The 22,300-nt window shown below is 44.8% G+C and overlaps 1 protein-coding gene across 4 annotated transcripts in view; it reads left to right on the top strand.

The window, feature by feature from the left end:
* Positions 1-22,087, top strand: part of MAP3K15 (mitogen-activated protein kinase kinase kinase 15) — a 177,432-nt gene extending 155,345 nt beyond the window's left edge. For all 4 annotated transcript variants that reach the window (XM_030574386.1, XM_030574378.1, XM_030574360.1 and 1 more), the window contains 9 exons: positions 127-301; positions 1,053-1,227; positions 4,441-4,626; positions 6,656-6,761; positions 11,344-11,554; positions 20,097-20,209; positions 20,503-20,600; positions 20,687-20,763; positions 21,443-22,087. In XM_030574386.1, the coding sequence (XP_030430246.1) occupies positions 127-301; positions 1,053-1,227; positions 4,441-4,626; positions 6,656-6,761; positions 11,344-11,554; positions 20,097-20,209; positions 20,503-20,600; positions 20,687-20,763; positions 21,443-21,524 (1,223 nt within the window). In that variant the 3' untranslated portion in view covers positions 21,525-22,087. The remainder of the gene's footprint in view (positions 1-126; positions 302-1,052; positions 1,228-4,440; positions 4,627-6,655; positions 6,762-11,343; positions 11,555-20,096; positions 20,210-20,502; positions 20,601-20,686; positions 20,764-21,442) is intronic.
* Positions 22,088-22,300: the final 213 nt, after the last annotated feature.

Genomic DNA, 22,300 nt, shown 5'->3' with positions numbered 1-22,300 from the left:
ACCTTGCCAAATGAGGGCTTTATTGCGTTCAGTGGGTAGTTCTGTGGTTTTAAAAGTACTGCCCTCTCTCACAGTTGTGTGATGTGCCCTATTTAATAATGGGTGTGGTTTGCTGTCCCTTGCTAGATTATAATCGTAGTACGTCCCTCCCACTGCCAGTCCATGGGGAACAGGCTGGCAGTAGCAGCAGTGAACATGGCTCTGTCTCACCAGATTCAGATGTACAGCATGATATGTTCTTTGAAAAGACAAAGCGATCTGTTTCAGAGAACCCAGCGAAGCATCCCATTTCCCACTTAAGGTAAAGCTGTCTAATTGCTTCTGGTTTGGCCTCCACAAAGCTTATGCAGGTTAGAGTCACATCACATTTTATCCAAGGCAATTTGTGCATGTAATTAATAGATAACCAGATGTGTTCAAAAATTAAATCTGTTGCTTAATCAAAATGTCAATTGATTTAAATATTGATTATATTTAACTGATTCATGGAGATTTCCCCCAAACGTCTCCAAGTATTATGCTGGTTTATAACAGCAGATAAAACCTGGGGCATAAGGGGGCTCCATAGCCCATTAGAGTCAGTGGCAATCTTTCTGTTGATTTCAGCAGGATTTGGTTCAGGCCCTTGAACAATAATTGCAAGAAGCCTGGGAAGAAAATAGTTTCCTGATCAGAGGAGAACGTGAAACATGACATCTTTAGATACGTTTGTTGCAACGTGTGCTCAGAATGAAATTCATTGTTATGCTCATTCTGCTTTATTTTCACTTCTTGTTATTGATTGACTTGGTGCACAAACAGGGCCAGACTAAGCTGAAGTAAACTGGTGTAGTTCCATTGACTTCAGGGGAGCTAGATGAATTATACCAGCTGAGGATCTGAACCGTCTTTAACAATGATTCTGAAATGGAAGTTGCAGTGACAATGAAATAAGATGAGATTAATACTAATTATTATTTATATATGTAAATATCCCTACCCACTCCCGACTGTTGTTTGTTATTTCTGGTGCTTAGTTATGTCTTGTACATCTTCTCTTGTCTCTGATCCAGTATTCCTGATGAGAATTCTGCCTTAGAGGATCGGAGTGCTTCTCCTTCCCTTGAGGATAGAGATTCTGGTCTCTTTCTGCTAATGAAGGACAGTGAACGCCGGGCAATTCTCTATAAAATTCTTAAAGAAGAAGAAAATAAAGTTGCTTCAAACTTACAGGAGTGTCTCTCACAGGTAATATTTTAATGCTTCTTTTCGTGTTTAAAAAGGAAAATTAAAAATCCAGTAGTATGTAGCATTCCTCTTTCTATGACAGATGAGAAAGGGTAGTTGTAGATTTTACCATTCACAGCAACTCAGTCACATCTGATTTTTTTAACTTTTTGTTCCTTTATTGTCTTCCTACTGGAAGAAGTTTCTATAATGGAATGCTAAGCTGTATTACAGCACGTGTCACATACCTTACTTCAGTATGTAACAGCTATAGGTCACAGTACATTTAAGGATCTTCTAGAGTGCACCTCTTTTTACTCTCTCTATAATGGAAACTTGGTAGCCAGTCCATATCTGGTGCAGGACCCTGACTTGCTAGTAGCAGTCTGAAACCTATTATGTACAAGGAGTACATGACATGGTGTCAGCAGTGATTTCCATGACAATTACTTTATCCATTTAAACATAAGAGGAACTTAGGCAGGCAGAATTTAATTATCCAAACTGGAAACTGGCCAGGAAACTGGGGATTATGACCTTACTTGTATGAAAAGCGCAAAGGACAGTATACATTGTACTGGGGTGTTAGTTTAGTGTTCAACTAAAGGGAAGAGCACCACCTTCTGAATCATCAACATATAAACCCAAGCTAACCAAGTGTATAGGGAAGTACTTGAACAACCAAAAGTAAAAATGTCTTTCTCTCAGGTCAAAACCTTCCTGGCTTTGTGAGCTGGTGATCTCTGCAGGTGTAGGAGGAAGATCCCATTCCTTGAGCCACACTGAGTATATCTACACTGGAAATACAAACCCGCAGCTGGCCTGTGCCAGCTGCTTTGGGGAAAAGGGCTTGGTCTGAGGGAGATCCCAGAGCTCGGGCTGCAGCCTGAGACCAAACATCTACACTGCAATTAAACAGCCCCTTAGCCCAAACTTGAGCCAGCTGGCAAGGGCCAGCTGCAGGTTTTTAATTGCAGTGTAGACATACCCATTGTGAATGAGAAGTCACTGTGTTGTGCCCCTGCTCAATGAAGAACAATAGCTGTATAGATAGTTCCACCTTCACCTCCCCTTCCCCACATTCCTGGCTTGCAGACAGGGCTGGCTCTAGCAATTTCACCGCCACAAGCACGGCGGCACGCCGCGGGGGGCACTCTGCTGTTCGCCGTTCCTGCACGCCTGCGGGAGGTCCACTGGAGCAGTCTGCTGCCCTCCCGGCAACCGGCAGAGCGCCACCCGCGGCGTGCCACCCCAAGCACACGCTTGGCACACCATGGCCTGGAGCCGGCCCTGCTTGCAGAGCAAAAAGCCTAGAGCCAGCCCTAAGTGTGCTGAGTCAAGGAGGGTTCCAAGAGAACTGCAACAGTCCGGTTGTGTTTGAGGACTTCCACACCTACAGAGATAGGGGCCGGAATTTCCTTTTAGTGGGGAAATTCTCCAGTAATATGAGAGCTTGTGTGGTTGCAGAAGTCTAAATTGATTAGAGCTGGATAAGAAACCAAACCATTTCTGATTTTAAAAAAAATATAGACATTTTTGGGGCTTTTTTTGGTTGTTTTCAAGTTAAATTTTTCTGAAAATGCTCCAAATATGTTGAAGAGCTCCTAACATAATCAGCAGGTGGGTTCTTTACATACTTATTGTATTCTCTATCAGTGCAATTAATCTGCAAGCAAGAGAACAGAAGTAAAATTGTCATCATCAGATAGATATGAAAATGTATGTTTGTCTCTTGTGCATTTTTGACATCTCTAAACCTCTCCCGCCCAGAAATGATGGTGAATTAATTGGTTTAAAGTTCTCCTTTCTATTGGATCCTGAAAGTGTATGGCATGTTTGAAAACTACCATCTTCATTTCACTGGTCAATGCAGCTCTTCTTATTCATCTACATTTTTCTGATACAGAACAATCTAAATTCTATTAGAGAAGCACAGAGTGAGTCCAGGTAAAATGCTGAGTGGTGTCATGCCAGTGCATTGCATCCTTTCTAGAAAGGGTGCAGTGCTCAGGCCTCCTCTATAGTACTAAACATAGTTGACATGAAAACAGTGACTTGGTCAGACATGTTGAGCCAAATTCAGCCCTAATGTAAGCAGGTGGAACTCTATTGCACTGTGGCTGAATTTAGCTCATTATCTGTATCCTGCCTTAACAACCAACTTAATCATGCAGTACAAGATTGACTGGTGCAGTTGCAGTGAATTGATAGAATTACATGAGAAGCCTATTGGAATGGAAACAAGGCAAAAATATATTTTAGGGCTTAAAATAATCAGTGCCAGTGACTGCTTTTGACAGAGTGACTTTCATGCTATGAGTTACGGCAAATTCTTTTTGTATTTAACAAACTTACTAGGTCTTTAATTTGTCACAAGAAGTCACGAACTGTAAATTCTACTAGTTACACATCTAGTAACATGTTAAACTGAGAGAACCCATATTGTGACTGGACTTCCATGTGTTTGTCATCCTCTCTATTTACATACAGAGAAGCAAATATAAAGGGCACTGACTAAACAGTTAAGTATCCACACTCTTCATTTCAAGGACAGTCATTGCAGCCCTTGGTTTTGTTTTCACAAAGTACATATTAAGTTACAGTAAATATAATTCATATGGTTTGACAAGGGCAGAGAATAAATACAAGTTTAGTGGGACCAGGGCTGGCTTTAGGAGGTGCGGGGCCCAATTCAAACAGTTTCGATGGGGCCCCGGCAGGGATGACTAAAAAAAAAAAAAAAAAAAAAACACGTAAAAAAACGTGGGACTTGTACTCACTGGGCGGTGTTCCAAGTCTTTGGCAGCACTTCGGCAGCGGGTCCTTCACTCACTCCAAGTCTTCAGCAGCACTGAAGGACCCACCGCTGAAGTGCCACCAAAGATCCAGAGCAAGTGAAGGACCCACCGCCAAAGTGCCGCTGAAGACCCGGCGCGCCACCAGGTGAGTAAAAATTAAAACGGCGCCTCTAGCCAGAGAAGGGATTCTCACTGGGCATGGGGCCCGATTCGGGGGAATTGGTGGAATAGGCCTAAAGCCGGCTCTGAGTAGGACTTGCAGATGGGTGATTAAATTTCCGTCACTTTTGTGTGGTTGTGTGAAAAACAGCCGCAGCAAATATAAACTGTAACCCTGTAATGTTAGCATTGCTAAATCATTAGGTTCTTAAGTACAGGGGATTTATTGTTTCCTTGTGTGAGTCTTGATATTGTGCACTGAATACCTTTTCTCCAGAATTCTGAAGAACTGCAACTTTCAGTCACTCACATCAAGCAGATAATTGGGATTTTAAGGGACTTCATACGCTCTCCCGAACACAGAGTGATGGCATCCACTATATCCAAGCTGAAAGTGGATTTGGACTTTGACAGCACTTCCATCAATCAGATTCACCTGGTGCTGTTTGGATTTCAAGACGCAGTAAGTCCTCCATTTGTCTAGAAGCAGAGGGGAGTGGCATTCCACTCTGATAAACCAAATCCCTGTACTCCTTTTCCTATTCCCAGGGCCTTCCTGGCTGAACCCCTGCTACTTCCCTCTGCTTTCCCTGCTCCCCATCTCTACTTATTCCCCTCCGCACAGCCATTCTCTCCTATAGCTCCTCTTGGCCCTTCTGCGTGATGTGTCAGGAACTGGTGAGATATGTTGGGTAAGTGAAAGAGGTGACTGGGATGTGATGAGCTGGGAGGTGAGAAGGGATATGTGCTCGATGCTATTGAGGGTCAGGGGAAAAGGTCTGTGTGGAGAAGACCTGGTTAGCAGGGAACATAGCTGTATGGACAAGCTAGGGTGAGGGGGAAGCCCAGTGCTTCTGTGCTGAGCCATCAATGCTAAATGGTCTCTCGTGATGCAGCAGTCATTGCTACCTGGCATACTGAGCACTATGCAGAGCTCTAGGTGCATGGAAGTCTCAGTGCAGAAACACCTGGGCTCCCTAAGCACTATTGCTTGGTGCATGAGTGAGCCAAGGCCATTGGTGCTTGAAGGGTTCCCCCCACACTATGTCTTGGCACCCTGTGGGTGATCCCAGGATCCTTGCATACAAGCCTATCCCAGCAGGCCCCTGATACATCACTAGTGACCCCCATTAGGGCCCTACTCATCCCAGCTCGCTGTTTGCTGCCCCATCCTCACTTATACAGCAGAACCCTGTTTATCCGATCTAATTGGGACAGGACTGGATAATCAGAAATTCAGATAATCCAGAGAATGGGAACGGTCGAGGCTGCAGCGCCATCTGGTGGCCACAGGAGAGACCTGGACCTGTGTGTGTTGGTTATTCGGTTAACTCAGAGAGCTGGATAATGGAAGGTCAGATAAATGGGGCTCTGCTGAACTCCATTATCTCCCTAGATTCCCATCTCTTTTGTTATCCTGTGCCATAATAATCGTATCAGGCCATGTAGTTCAGGAATGAATTTGGCAACTGTGACAGGGGCTTTTGTAAGGGCTTAATCCAAGATGTCAAATTCTAAGAGCATCACTTTCCCTATGATCTCTCCTGCCCATAGGCCACTCCCATACATCCCACTGCCCCTCACTGTCCTGTTTTTGTGGGGTTTTTTCTTTTTTTCTTTTTTACAAAATATCAAAAGGTTTATATTTTTGCTAGTCTGGGGGTGGGGAGACAGCTCAGAGCCAGATCCTTCAGCACCTCCATGTACAGAATTTCTATTGGCTTCAGTGGGAGCTGGTGCTGCACATGTAGTGACAACAGCAGCATTGTGCTGTTATCGGTGAACAACTTCCTTGGGACTCCAGTAAGGTTGGTTGACTCCTCCAGACAGAGGATCCTTTGATGTATACATTCCATGTAATTATCTTTTTATTTTATTTTATTTTATTTTATTTTATTTTATTTTATTTTATTTAAATACATGACTGCTTGGTTCCACTATCTCACATGGAAGCCCATTCACCAATTTCGCTGTAAAAAATTCTTCGAATTCTTCTTATGCACTGAGTATATTCCCTTTGTGCCCTAGTTCTTGTCTTATCACATCTCCTGTTAATCCTCTTCTGTCAAGGCTAAATAAGGTTTTGTCAGTATCCCTTCATCTGTGAACCCCTCCATTGCATTTCTCAGTTTAGTTATTCTAAGCTAAATTGAAGAGAGTTCTAGAAACTCATGATATATATGTAGTGTATCCTTAGTCTTGCATAATTTTAATTTTATTTAGTATGGCTACAGTGCTGAGATATCTTAGTGGCTGCTTAGAGGACTGTATTTTATTAGCATATAGGAGATTTGGAAGTTGTTGTTCATGAGCTGGTGAAGTCTAAACTCAGCAGCTAATAATTTTAGTCTCAAGAGGAAAGGGTTGTGCTGACTTATTCTATACAGATTCCCATTAATTTACAGAGCTTTATCTGAATCTTTACAAAACAAAGTTTTGTCTCTGGTATCTAGGTCCTTCACTGATGCTTTTGCTTATTTCTATACTTGTAGGTGAACAAAGAATTAAGGAATCATTTAATTAGGCCTCATTGGATGTTTGCAATGGATAACATAATTCGGCGTGCAGTCCAAGCAGCAGTCACTATTCTTATTCCAGGTAAATCAAAACACATCAGTACTAGTTTCTAAATGAAACACTTCCAAAATGCATCATAAATGGTTTCACATTCTTTCCAGCTGATTGATCCATCTCATTTCTGAAGTTTGTGAGCAGGGGGAAATAGGGCCCTGAGTGATTTCTCTTCAGCGGGACGGTGCTGTGGACAGGGGCAACAATTTTTTCAAATAACCAATGAACTAGGCTGCACAGAGTAAAATGGATTTACTCCTTTATATCTGGTAGTTTTATAACTGGGGAAACCTAATTCTAAAGGCTTTTGGAATTAGGCCATAACTTACTCTTAAACTGATGAGGAAGTGCTTAATTGGATGGTATCTGTGTGTATTCCACTTGAGGTGCACCTGCAGTCCGTACCCCTGAGACTGGAAGACTTTTCATTTTAGTGTCCGTTGCTCTGTGCCTGTGGTCTTCTTCTTCTGGTGCCCCAACCGACGGTATAAAGGCCAGTGCAGACCAACTGCCTCTCTAGTTCCATTCTATCACCTGTAGGCTGAGACGGGGTCCTCCATTGTCCACAGCTTTAGCTAGTGTTCTTTGTTTATGTGTAAAAAGTTGTAAATGGTTTGTTCTTATATAAGTTTCCTCCAGAGCTAGTTGGTTTTAGGAGCCATTGTGTGGGGGTACCAGTGCACTTCCCACAGCCATGTAGGGGATTCCTAGCATGTCCAAGATGCCAGACTTCAAGATCTCCATGGTGTTTCCCTGGCCCTTCCTGATCAGCAACAACCACAACACCTGTCTGTATTGCCTCAGGGAATCTCACATCCCCTCCAAGTGTAATATCTGTCAGTTCTTCCCTCACTCAACCCACCAATCCTGAGAATTCTGACTTCAAACATTGCTGATGGATCGCTCAAGGAGGCCACAGTCCAACCATGGCCCATCAGACCTCACGTACACTGAGCAGAGGCATCGAGAAGCAGTCTTAGAGCATGATTGTGTCCACACTGGGAACAGAAGTAAGGACTCTAGCAAACAGGACAGACATGAGAAAGGTAAGAGTAAACACTGTCACAAGATGTATGTGAGAAATCCCCCTCTAAGGAGAGGACTTCTACCCCAATGCATTCTATGTTGAGTGACACTCTGCACCCCAGTAGAGGTGTGTCAGGAGGACCTAAGGAGCACAGTACCAGCTCCTTGGCCCTGAGAGGCAAAAGTGCCCCGAGACCATCAACCACTGAAGGAGCAGAACCGTCCTGTGTACCAATGAGTGAAAGGAGTGAATGGACAACTCCTACACAAATGCTGACTTGCATGGAGAAGGATTCATTGGTACTGAGAACCACTGTCTGCTCAAAACTGGCACTGCCAGTGCCACCAAGAGACAGAAGCCCACCAGCATCAGTGATCAGATATGCTATTCTGGAGGATCTTACAGTCTGCAGACCCAGAATCACTGACTCTGTCCTCACACCATTGTTTTGTCACTCATTGGTACCATCTACCAGTGGAAGCATAGTAAGACTATCACTGATTCTAACAGCCCTGCCCATGGACACACAGGCCTTGTGCTCCTCCAACAAGCCTGGGATCAGTGGGGAGAGCTTACCAGTCTTATCGAGACAGGAAGTCAGCTCCAGCAGAGGCTTTCAAATCTCATGGGCACCTTCTCACTCCCACAGGACCTGGCTTGGGACCAGTAATACCCTTCTCCTTGGAGACCACCCCATTATCCCTATGAACTCTCTCAATGGCTTTATTGGGGACCCAGGGAACCCTATGTGGGACATACTAAATACAGACAGACAAGAATGCAAGTTGAGGCATGTACCCCTGCATTGGGAAGAATCCCAACCCACTCAGGAAAGCTCTGAGGAAGAGAAACAAGAGAAGCTCAACAAGGCAGAGCAACTAGCCACTGTGAGGATATCATTGTTCTCACTAGATGAGGCAGTCACACCAGCCTCACCACTTGATGACTATAGGCAATTTCAAGATCTCCTAAGGAGAACTGCAGACATGCTTCATATCACCCTGGAAGAAGCATAGGCTATCCCTCATAAATTACTTGGATATCCTTCAAAGTTCAGATCTTAGTAAGGTGGCACAGCCAATCAATGAGGCTATATTAGGACTAGCCAAGATGGTCTGGCATATTCCAGCCATCTGTACTCCCACTCTAAAAAAAAACAGAAATATTTTATACCATCTAAAGTGGCAAAATACTTATTCTTGCATCCCACTCTGAACTTCTAGTGGTGCAAGCTGTCACTGAAAGGAACAAGCAATATCAACCTTGATCTACACCCACAATAAGGAGGCCAAATGTCTAGACTTCTTTGGGAGAAAGAACTTCCCTTCCACAAGTTTACAGTTCTGCATAGCAAACTATTAGGCTTTAATGGCAAAGTATGAGTTTATAAATTATAATCCGTTCTCTAAATTTGTCAACAGGCTGCCTCAAGAACACAGACTTGAATTCCATACGATCATAAAAGAAGGTAAATTGCTAGCCAGCTGTACCCTCCAAGCTTTGGTAGATGCAGCAGATACAGCCTCCCACTTAATGGCACCATCTGTAGTCATGAGATGGGCTTTGTGACTCCAACCCTCCAGATTTCCCAAAGAAGCCCAGTCAACCTTGGAAGATCTGCCCTTCAAGGGAAATAACCTATTCATTGAGAAGACAGACTAATCATTATGTACCCTTAAGGACTCGAGCGACATTCCCTTCGCTGATATTTGGATGGATGAGGAACTGATAGCATGCTTGGAGATTGTACAGTCCATCCTCAGCAATAACAGAAAATGCTAAGCAGCAAAATGGAAGAAATTCTCTTTATGGCATCAATTTCAAGACTCCCTACAATTATGACCGACCTCCTCTCTCTGTAAATATCAGTGTTCTCTAGTGCACTTGGTGCCCATTAGTGCCTTTCACTCTCCAATGGACAAATATTCAGTCTTCACCCACCTGACTATAGTCAGGTTTCTGAAGGGACTTGTCAGATCCTTTCCCCCAGTACTGAAATCTACTCTGACATGAGACCTCAATCTAGTCCAGTCAGCATTAACAAATTCTCCCTTTGAACCTTTAGCCTCATGTTCTGTCACTCCTCTGTCTGTGAAGGTTGCCTATCTGGTTGTCCACCTCAGCCAGAAGAGTAGGTGAGCTGAGGGCCCTTGCGGTTGACCCACCTTATATGTCCTTCCATAAGGATAAAGTTTCCCTGAGGTTACATTCTAAATTTAATCCAAAAATAATCTCATAATTCCACCTGACTCAGGTCATCTACTTACCTGTCTTCTATCCAGAGCCCCATGCCACCAGAGAGGACAGTGTCCATTGAGCCTTGACTTTTTACCTACAGTGGACAATGTCTTTCAGGAAATCTCCTAAACTATTTGTCTCCTTTGCTTCCCCCCTCATACATTTGGCGATCTCCTCACAGAGACTTCCTAAATGGATTTTGGGCTGCATCACTATGAGTTGATAGAAACTGCTTCCCCACAACATGAGAGAGCACACCTGACCAGGGCCCAGTGTACATCAGTAACTTCATGTAGAGATGGCCCTCTTCTAGAGATCTGCGGAGCAGCAGCGTGGGGCTCTGTGCAGACCTTTGAGACACTTTGCCCTGGTATAAGCTTCTACAGATATATCCTTCAGTCTGTGATAGAGCAGAGTTCCTCACACCCTCCTCCTCAGTGGGTACGGCTTGTGAGTCGCCTCAAACGGAATACACATAGGGACCATCATTCAAAGAAGAAAGTCTGCTTGCTTACCTTGTACAGCAACTGGAGTTCTTTGAGATGTGTCCCTGTGTGTATTCCACTGCCCATCTCTGCTTCAGATCCTTCTCCTGAGGTTATTTGCTGTGGAGAAGGAACTGGAGAGGCAGTCAGCCCACATCACCCCTTGTATCTTTGGTTTGGAGCAGAAGGAGAAGGGTGCAGGCATGAACTAATGGACACCGCTAGTGAAAATTTTCCAGTCTTAGGCATATGGATCACATGTGCAGTTCAGAAGGAATACAGATAGGAACAGAACATCTTGAAGAATGCCAATTAGTGCACAAAGTAACCAACCAGACTTTTCTGGAATTCTTCCTCCTCTAAAAGCAAATCTATCCCCCCATTATTTAAACAGAATCCTGAGTCTCTACTGCCTGTCCATGCTATTTATTACTTCTGCTACATCATCAGTGCACCTGTGATTTTATGGACAAGTAAGATTGTGAATGCCATACAAACAGGGATCTATCCATGCATGAATGCACTAATACTGCTATTGCTGTTTGGAAATGGTGCCACGAAGTCTGTGGTTCCATTAATGTTAGAGGCTAATGATTCATGTGTTAATATTTGCCAATGTTACATTACTAGCTACTGGTATCTCCCTTATTAAACGCTGTAGGAAAGTACATACCATGTTGGAAGCATCAGGATAAAATCTCATCACTACTTTACTCAGCTTTTTTCAGTTAAAGAGGAAATATGCCACCCATAAGATGTCCAGAAAAAGTGTTGCTTTCCCGTGGTTTTCCCACATTAACTGCCCCCCAAAAAGCAAGGGTATGTGGTACTAAATTGACGTCTTCATTGATTTGTGCAGAGCTTCAAGCTCACTTTGAGCCAGCTTCAGAGACTGAAGGAGTGGAAAAAGATGCCAATGAAGTAGATGATTGGCACCCAGTGGAACAAAATGGAAATGAGGAGCCAGTTGTCACATCTGGAGTGAGCACACTCAGTTCTGTGGTGTCACATGAATCACAGCAGCAACATCTTAATCTTCAGCTAGCCAAACTTAAACAAGAGACAAACAGGTAACTTCTCTTGTAGAACTATGTTTTTTTTCATGTGGTCTTCAGAAAACCTTCAAGAATAAACAACACACACAAAAAGGAATGTTTATTCATAGGCATATGTTCATCCAACCACAGTATCCTCTAGTCAAAGTAGAATTTGCAGTTCACCCAGTGGTCTCAGAAAGGTACTCAGCAATATATATAACTTTCATCAAATCTTACAACACAGCTTAGGATCTTCCAATTCACAGAAAATACACTGAAAAAATGTTGGATTCCCACTAAGCATTGACACTCTCTTTTTGTTTGTAAGGGTCTCAAGTAAGGGTGCCAAACACTGGATATTAAATATAAGCACAGGATTCCCAGTGTGAGCTGAACTTCAGTTTTCTCGCCACTGTTGTGGAGTAGTGGCAACTAAAATGAGAAGTTCTCATTCACCAGGTGTCTGAATTTCATGTCAGAAAATTCCAGACAATTACTGGTCTAAGAACTCAGGATGTAATGCCCAGTGTTGGGGACACAATCTGCATTAGACTACTCAGAAGGTTTTATATATTCCTGTACAGTAGGACTCACATCAGCCCCTTCGCCCCGGTAATGAAAAATCTGGAGTTCTTGTCAATAGATGATGTTGTAAAAGCTGCAGCTCTGTCAGCACAGGCTTAATCTGGAACTACACAGTAAAATAAGGAATGCACTGATTTGTTGAATTACTAAAACTTTAAGATCTCTGGGCACCATCATGATAAAAATAATCAGTCAGGATTGGGGCCCTGTAGGGTAGGTGCTGTGCAGACATAAAGGGAAGACAGTCCTTCATGGTGGAGAAAACTCAATATTGATGTAAAAATTCTTATTAATGAAAGAACGGTTCTTTACCCCATTATAACTATGGTTTTGTACAGTAAAGCACTGTGGTTCTTTAAGATGTGTTGTCCATGTGTGTTCCACTTCAGGTGTAGCGGTAGATTGGACTTTTTGAGGAGTGAGGCCATGCATGTGTCCTCTGGTGCTTCGTAATGGAGTGTATAAAGAATGGGACAGCTGCCACTGCTTTCCAGTTCCTTTGCTAATGCTGAATCCAATGGGGGCAAGGATTGTACAGTAGCTGAGAAAGAGGGTGGGCCATGCAATGCATGTGGACAACACATTCTGAGGAATTAGTTTTTGTACGATAAGTAACCTTTCTTCTTCGAGTAATTGCCCGCATGGATATCACTTCCAGTGCCTCTCCAGGACTTGAGTTACTGCTTGAGGCAGACACTCTGAGTTTACAGGAATAATGACTGCAGGACAGCTCTGCTGAAATGAGTGTCAGAGCTGGAGCTGTCCACCAGCAAACAGTGTGGGGTGACAGTGTGAACTGAATTCCAGGTAGCTACTCTGAAGGTTTCTATGATTAGGATGCCTTTCAGGGAAGTTGCAGAAGCTGCCCAAGCTCTGGTGGAATGGGTGCCTCACTGTACCACCACGTAGCATGCCCTAATGCAGTCAAGAGACCCATTTTGACAGTTTTTAGGTGGAGATAGGTTAACCCCGCCTCATTCTGTGAGCAAATGATAGGAACATTCTTAAATGACTGTTCTGCCCAGATAATACTGAGACACCTTGAAGCATCAGGAGGAAAGCTATGAACACAAGCCAAATGGCTCTCAATTCCAGGATGTTTAAGTTAATATTGGCCTCCTGGGGGGAGCAGAGGCATTGGGTCTGATGGCCTAGATGCAGTCTCCATTCTACTATGGACAAGTCTGTCACTAGTATTATGTTGGAGAGAGGTGTGGAGCAGGACACTGCTGGAGACATGTAGAGGGTCTTTCAACCAATCATATGAGAGGACCCCTTAGGGAATTGTGACCTCTGTACACCGTCATGATCTTTAACATGACACACTGTACAGAGACGTAAACATTACCCGTGTTCTGTATCTCAGCCCCTGGCAGGCAGAAGAAACTGGAGTGCAGTTAGAGCCATCCTCTGGGAACAGGGACCGCAGGGGAGTCCTCCCAGCACACAACCCCTACCCCTCTCCCTGCACCCTGACCGATCCCCTGCCTGCACACAGCCCCTAGGTACCCCTCTGCCTGCACACAGCCTCTAATACCCCTCTCCCTGCACCCTGAGCTACGCTCCTGCCTGCACAGCCCCTAGCTACCCCCCTGCCTGCAGCCTGAGCTACCCCGCTTCCTGCACACAACCCCTAGTACCCCTCTCCCTGCACCCTGAGCTACCACCTACCTGCACAGCCCCTCCCTGCCTGCACCAAGCTACCGCCCTACCCACACACAGCCCCAGCCACCCCCTGTACCCTGAGCTACCAGCCTGCCCGCACACAGCCCCTAGTACATCTCTCTGCACCTTGAGCTATCCCCTGCGTGCACACAGCCACTAGCTACCACTCTGCCTGCACACAGCCCCTAGTACACCTCTCCCTGCACCCTGAGCTACCCCCCTGCCAGCACACAGCCCCTAGTACACCTCTCTCTGCAACCTGAGCTACCACCCTGCCAGCACACAGCCCCTAGCTACCCCCCTGCCTGCATACAGCCCCTAACTATCCCTGAGCTACTGCCCTGCCCAAACACAGCCCGAGCTACCACCCTGCCAGGGGATTATTTCATTCATCTTTGCATGCAGGGCAGGGAAACTCTGGCAACCTGTGTCACATGGCATGAAAGGCATATCAAACAAGTTCTGGGCCAATGATGTCAACTGAGATGGATGCTGTTTGACAAGGTTGTGAACGGCAAGAAAGCTGTGCCAGGGCGGATAGGCCTTTGCCAATAAGGCGTCCAGTACAGCCCCCATGAATTCTGTGCTGACAGAGATGAAAGTAGACGTTGGTCTGTTGAATCTGAGGCACACTGTGGCAGAGAACCAAAAATACTCAGAATCATTCACAAGCAGAGATGACTGATCTCGAATCAGCCAATCCGGGGTAGACTTTAATTCCATGCCTTCTCAGATGTGTAGCCAGGCATTCGGTGATGAGCCCAAAGATAGTGAGCCGTTGGCAGTAAGACTTCCCCATTAGAAACCTGACATCTTTTCTGTGAGCCAGGTAGACTGCACCATGACCATTGGTCTTGCAAGCCTAGAGCTTGTCCTGAGGAGCCAGCATGGGGATTATGCATCCTAGGGTTACCGTCCTGAACTTGAACCAGTGGATGAACTTGAGTTGTCAGAGGTCCAGGCTGAGGTGCCATCATCCCCCTTTCTTCTTTGGGAGCAGAGAAATGATGAGACTGAACTAACTGTAACCAGCTAGAAGATAAATGACATAGTGTAGGAGTTCTCAACCTTTTTCTGACCCCCCCCCCGATATGCTATAAAAATGCCAGGGGCTTTGGGCATTGGTATAGTTTGACTTCTTATTGGGCTGGGGGATGAGGGGGCAGAGCCAGCAGGATGTGAGCCACCTCTGCATGGTGGGGTCCAGGGAACGAGTGCCACCTCCACCCCGACTCACCTTAACAGGCCACCCGGCTGTCTGGGTGGGGGGGGGTTGCAACCAAAAATTATAACTCAAAAGTGGATGGCTTAGCACAAAATGTTTGAAAACAGCATAGGGTGCAGGGAGGGGGTGGCTATGAGTGCAGGGTGGGAGCAGCTCGGGGCTGTGTGCAGGCAGGGCGGTAGCTCGGAGTGCAGGAAGAGGGGTGGCTAGGGGCTGCATGCGGGCAGAGGATTAGCTCAGGGTGTAGGGAGGTGGTAGGGTTGTGTGCTGGGCAAACTCTCCTGCAGTCCCTTTTCCTGGTGGATCTTGCCGGCCATGGAGCTGGGATGGGGGTGGCGCAGCGCTTACCAGCTGCCTCTATGGGAGCAAAGGGGGCTGGGAGCTGAGGAGCAGCTTCAAGCTGGGGCATCAGCAGGAGAGGAAGGAACACTACAGTTGCTGCTAACTGCTCCATGACACCAGCTAGAGAAGCAGCTGCCACGCATGGCCTGGCTCCTGCTTCCCACCTCCGACATAGCCAGGGGGTGAGGAGAAGAGATTGTAGGGGGATAGGGGAGGTGTGGAGCTGCCGTGCTTTTGCCTTGCAGTTTTTTTGGGAGTGTGCAGTTACAGCTACCCTGCCCTTTATGAGTGCCAGAGGGCATGCAGGGCACAGGCTTGGTGCCAGCAGACACTGCTATTCAAAACTATTCCAGTCTCTCGCCTATGAGGTGCATGCACATTAGAAGTAGAATGCATGTGGACAGTCACTCAATAAGTTACACTTGTGCTGTTGGGTGATTACAAACTTGTCTTTGCCTTGACTGAATTTTAAGAAAGCCCGAGAAAGTCTGATTTGTCAACAGCACAGATTCCTAGGGTACAAAAAAAATAATAAAATAACCCCCACCCCCTATCAAAACCTCCACATGTATTTACACAGGCTCTGAAATACAGTTTTTATAATTTCAGTCTTTCTTTAACTTTTCATATTTTTCTTATGCTGTTATGAAACACAGTAGGTTGATTTGTTCTTTGTATACAATATTTAGTAAGCAGTTTTTAAATTGCAAGTTGAACATGTACTGCAAATTGTCAGTCTTAAATCTAAGGACCATTTTGATCAAAAGGGCCAGTAGACCAGCAAAACTGTTTGTTCAAGACCCAAGTGCAGCTCTCTGGTATGTGAGACAAGGCTGAGTTTTGTCTAAAGCAGGGGTTGGCAACCTTTCAGAAGTAGTGTGCCGAGTCTTCATTTATTCACTCTAATTTAAGGTTTCATGTGCCGGTCATATATTTTAATGGTTTTTAGAAGGTCTCTCTCTACAAGTCTATATATAATATAACAAACTAGTGTTGTATTGTAAAATATACAAGGTTTACAAAATGTTTAAGAAGCTTCATTTAAAATTAAATTAAAATGTTGATCTTGCGCCACTGGCCTGCTCAGCCTACTACTGGTCTGGGGTTCTGTTCACCTAGGCTGGCAGTGGGCTGAGTGGGGCCTGCGGCTGGGACCCCAGCTGGGAAGGGTCTGGCAGCCAGAACCCCAGACCGGCAGCGGGCTGTGCGGGGCCGGCAGCAGGGACCCCAGACCGGCTATGGACTGAGCAGCTCAGCCCACTGCCACTCAGGGCCTCCATCCTCCAGCTCCTGCCAGCCGGGATTCCGGCTGCCGGACTCACTCAGCCAGCTGCCGGTCTGGGGTCCCAGCCCTGCCCACATACAGTGGGTACCTACCTTCTTCCTGGTTCTGGCCCATTCTCTTCCTCTGAGCACAGGGCTGGGGGTGAAGGGTCTGGCCAGGAGGGAGGGGGCTCAGGGTTGGGGCAGGAGCTTTGGGTGTGGGGTCACTTACCTGGGCAGCTCCCATTTGGTGTGAGGGGTGCAGGTGGGAATGTGACTCCCATTTGGTGCTCAGGGTGGGGGTGAGGATGTGCGGGGTGCACGGGATGGCGGGGGATGTGGGGGGTGCAAGAGTCAGGGCAGAGGGCTGGGGGCATGTGAGGGGTGCAGGTGTCAGGGTAGGGGGGATAGGTAGGTGCGGGGGTGCTAGAGTCAGGGCTGGGGTCATGGGGGTGTGAAGGAGTCAGAGGGCTGGGTGGTACAGGGCTCGGGGCAGGTACCTAGGGGTGCAGGACTCAGGGCAGAGGACTGGGTGACTGCCCCCCCCGCCCCAGAATCCTCAACCCCCACTGCTCCTTGTCCTGACTAGCCCCTCCTGGGACCCCACCCCCTATCTAAGCCTCCCTGCCCCTTGTCCTCTGACTAACCCCCTACCTGTCCCCTGACTGCCCCAACCCTTATCCACACACCCGCACCCAGACAGACCCCCTGGACTCCCATGCCTATCCAACTGCTCCCCATCCCGACTCATCCAACCTCCCCAACTCCTTGTCTCCTGACCACCCCTTCCAGAGACCCCCCCCATCCTAACTGCTCCCCCAGAACCCTCCTTGCTCCCTGTCGCCTATCCATCTCCCAAACGGACCCTGGGACACATACCCCATCCAACCCCCCTTGCTCCCTGACTGCCCCCTCCAGAGACCCCTGTCCCTAACCACCCCCCCATCCAACCCACCCTGCTCCCTGTCCTCTGACTGTCTCCACTGCTTACCCAACCCCCCCTCCCAGCCCCCTTACCGTGAGGCTCCCTGCTCATCCGGAGCCTGCGCACAGCCCTGCTCCGCCCCGCCCCTCTGAGCGATGTGCACGCGGCAGCAGGGCTCTGGATGAGCGGGTAGCGTCTTTACCTCTCCACGGAGCCAAACGCTGCCCTGCGGGAGCACGCAGCCCCAGCCCCCAGAGGGCTGCGTGCACAGCAGCAGGGCTCTGGGAGAAGGCGGGGGAGGGGCTAGCGGCTTGCAGTGCTCAGCCGGACGCTCCGGCCCGGGACCGCGGACCCTGCGGCTTGTCGCATCGGCAGGATTTTTAATGGCACGTGGAGTCCCAGCAGGCAGTGGTGTGCTATTAAAAAACGGCTTGCATGCATCTTTGGCACACGTGCCATAGGTGGCCGACCCCTGGTCTAAAGCAAAAGACTTTTTTTGTAGGAATATTCAGGGCTGCATTGTTATCAGGAGCCATACATATGGGCCTTCTCACCCATGAAAACACCTTCATTTTAAAACCCCAACAAATACTTAGTGATGATTAAGTACTTAGTGATGATTAAGCACCTTATGTATTTGCAAATGTTGTGTGAATAGATTTTATAGCTAGATCATTTGACACTTTAACTCGTTACTAAAGTAAGAAGTCATTTTAGTAGAGAATGATTTATATTAATGTGTGGAACTAGTCATCTGGCACTGCTTGGGCAAATTACTTACCAAGAGTCACTTCTCCAGTGCCTTCTTGAATGGCTATTTAATTTTCAGGACGGTGAAGTTTAAAAAGACTATTGAGAGCTGTAAGACTTTTACATATGACAAAAAGGTATTTGGACCCATCTGCAGTAGAATCTCAATTATTAAACCCCCAAAGGAATTCAAGGGATATGTAAAAAAAAAAAAAAGTTTCAACTGTGTTGGAAAGTTATCAGAGCATCTTTAAAGTCAATATAGTCAATGAATGGAAGAAAAATGACAACCCTGATGCACAGACAGAGTGCATATTCAGGAGCTGAAGATGTTGCTTTAGCCAATCCATGAAGGCACTGAGTCAGTGAAAGGATGACAGCAGCTAATTTTTTAATCCAGTCAAAGAGGGATGTTTTCCTCCTTCAGTAAGACTATGGAAAGAATATAAAAATCTTGCTGTGCTGAGCAACCAGTAGCACTGTGCTCATGTCTCTCAACCTCAGCAGGCAAAAGCACACTCCCCACACTCAGCCTGTTTGACACTTCTGCAAGCAATAACAGCAATTGGACAGCTAACAAAGAAAGACACAGAACAGCATTCAGATGCAGCAACTTTCCAGTTCAGCATGATGAGTGAGATGCAATTTACCAAAGAATTTAAATTTTTCCTGCAGTGACTTTCAGAATATTGGACTGCAGTTGTACTTTAGGGCATTAACAGCTTCTCTTGCTAAAAACAAGATTGTTATGCATTCCCACAGAGCCATAAACTAACTGGCAAACAGCAAAAAAGTGGGATTTACTTTGGGTTTAAGATTCTGGATTATTTTGTTTGTCTCAAGACAGCTCCGTGAATGGCTTCTTTTGAATAACTGATTTAAACACTGTCTTTGGATGCATAAGACTTAGCCTCTGATCACTTACCTTTGGTATATCATCATAAAACAATTTATAGATGTGCAAACAGGATTCACTCTTAAAGTTCGTTTGCCCTTCTTGAAGCTGTTTTACATTGAGGCTGGACTCAGTACTAATTCGGGGAATAATGTACTCTGGTCTTAAGAGAAGAACTCCCCTACGAGAGGCAGGCCCACTCTGAAAGGTGTAATCTTGTTTTGTTTATTCTACATATATGAAAAGACTGTAACTGAAGTAACAGTTATTGCTTGACTACTGAGTTTTAATTTTATTAGTAAAGTCAGCAATTGTGATTTTGCTTGTTTATAATTTTGGTGTCCCCTAAGGCCAGGCAAAAAGCCCCATGCGATTAAAATAGTGGGAGGACCATTGCTGCTTTGGCACATCATTAAACTTTGTCCTAGCCTTTCTTGTTTCTCTAAACTATAAATTTTAGTAATATTGGAGAAAAAATTATGAGACTTGTCAACCGGAAACACCCTTTTCCACTCTCACTCTGCACTGAAGAGCTTACGAAACATTTGTTAGACAGGATAAATCTCTGAATGCCTCTTTTATCCTAGTTTTCACAGACTGTAAACGTCAAACCAAAATTACTTAAAAGGAAAATAGTTCCTAGAATATTTGACTACAGTTACTCTATTTATATGGTTACAGGAAAGGATTTCAACTCTGGGATAGGAATTAGACTGGATTTTGTTTGGCTGTTTGTGTAGAAGAAAGTACTCATTTGGAAGGAGAATGAACTCAGAAATGTGTACATATAGCTCTTGGGTAAATACTGGTGTTTTACATCTCTTATTTTTTGAAAGTACTCAAGATACTCTTTGGGACATTTAATAAATACGAATACAGGTGTATTCTCAACTTGACTGTCTCTGGCTTTGGTCATGTTTGATAGGCTTTTGGAAGTCTTGGTTCAGAAGGAGAGAGCGTATCAAACCCTCTTACGGCAAACTCTAGAGCAGAAAACCCAAGAGTTACACCTGCTTCAGTTACAGTCCAAGCCTGCAGGTAGGAGGGGTTATATTTCTATGGATAGCTATGTACTCAGTTCCAAATGCTTACCAAAACCTCTGCTTGAATCAGCTTATTAAATGGGACTTGCTAAATAATTTTGCATGATTGTATTTTTGGGCTTGGAATAGTCTAAGAAGAAATCTGTGGTCTACAAACATAGGTTACCCTCTCTGTGAGGAAAGCATCAGGTTGCTGAGGCTAACTATTTTTGCCCTAGAAAATACCGATACAGCTGTACAATTCTACATGTTGTTGACCTGTCAACCTACATATTTAAATTATTACAGAATTTCGAAAGCCTCCAGGAGCTCCTGTACAGAATGTAGACCTGGAGCTCCTAGACTGGTTAAGACAACAAGGAGCTGACTCTGATGCAATTGAGAGGGTAAAAAAACAAAAATTAATCTGTTAATACTAGTTTGGTTTAAATGAAATAACATAACTTAATTTAGGAACAACTCTGTCTTTCAGTTTGCTGAAGAGGATTACACGCTAAATGATGTCCTTAATGATATCACTAAGGATGACTTGAGATACCTTAGACTACGGTAAGGCAATATTTGAATACTGCCAGAAATGTTTGCCAAAGTACCTGCTTGCCATTCTGTTGGTCTTAACATAAAGATGTCCAGGATCACTGTAGTGGTCCTTATCAAAAAATGAATTTGTAAAGATTAATTTTCTATTAAATAAGCTCTCACAGCTTCATTGCACAAAGGGTTCTTGCTATTATAGTAAACTTGAAAGAATATTTAAACATGTAGGTGTTAAGGCCTATGGTGCAAGGGACATTTACATGCAAGATCACTGGGGCAAGTTAACATTAAGTGTGTGGCATCCTAAGTGAAGTTTTCTTTACATAGTCTTCCTTTCTTTGACATGAGGGCCATTATGGCTGGCTTGTCTGTGTTGTCATTCTAGAGAATTTACATTGATTGAATGCCTTACTAGCTGAGGAAGAGTAAATTTTTGGTGATTATGCACAAACTATTTACAGCCTTCGATCTATTTAGTGATAGATGAAAATTATTATCCCCAGCTTGCTTTGGCCAGCTCTCCCCACTATCACTACTTGGAATTTCCTGTTCCCTAGGAGAGAGCACACACAGGCACTTAAAAATTCTCCAACACTTTCTAAGGGTGCAATTATTATTGGTATAATGTTTTGGAATTTAACATTGAATTAGAAACTTTATTTAATTCGCTATTTTCATTTCATCTTTATAGTGGTGGTCTTCTCTGCAGAATTTGGAATGCAATATTAAACCACAGAAGAATGGCCAATAGGTCCTCAGAAACCAACAGTTAATTTTTTCTCACCATTGAGCAGGCAGAAAACATTCCAAGTAATCCTTAAATTATTAGATTGTTGTATATTTGTTCCGCAGTTTTGCACAGCTAAATAGCCTGTTTATCAATGTAACTTCAAAATGTAATGCACAGTGGACATAAGCACAGCTTTCTTTAGGAGGGTGTTTGTGATTTTTGCCCATTAGATACTGGATGTTGAAACTTCTGTAAGACCCCTTGCTAATCTTGCACTTAATTTTTACAAATAATTTGTATTATTAATGTAATGCATCTGTCAATGTAATTACAAACTGCAGCTGAAGAAAACAGCTTGCTGTTTTTAATAAAGCACATGCCGTATACCTAGAGCAGTCTATTTGTTGTATCTAAAATTAGAATGCATTTTAAATGCAAGACTATTCATCAGATTTTTTAGAATGTGTTGTACAGTTCTGCTACCATGTGCACTGATTAACAAGTATCAGCCAAATGTATATAAGATGGGGAAATGTATGTGCTTACAAGGGCACCTAGAACTTCTGGATAATTTTTTATATTAAATATTGAAATGTTTGCTTTCTGCGACTAGAGTTTCATTTCCTTAATCAGCAAAATCAAACACTGATTTGTATAGTATTAGTCCCATCTTCGGAATGCAGAAGTTTATAGAACTTGAAGTAAATCCTTATTTCTCTTTACAACTCATTGAAAGAGTTGGGGCCTGACATCTGTGAAAAAAAATGGTATGACAAGCCTCTGATCTCATACCCAAAGCAAACAGGCACAGTAGACCAC

The sequence above is a fragment of the Gopherus evgoodei genome, chromosome 1 (assembly GCF_007399415.2).
Source record: "Gopherus evgoodei ecotype Sinaloan lineage chromosome 1, rGopEvg1_v1.p, whole genome shotgun sequence".
In the NCBI taxonomy this organism is placed as follows: domain Eukaryota; kingdom Metazoa; phylum Chordata; order Testudines; family Testudinidae; genus Gopherus; species Gopherus evgoodei.
Note: the sequence above shows the minus strand (reverse complement) of the source record. Positions and strands in the feature narration are given on the sequence as shown.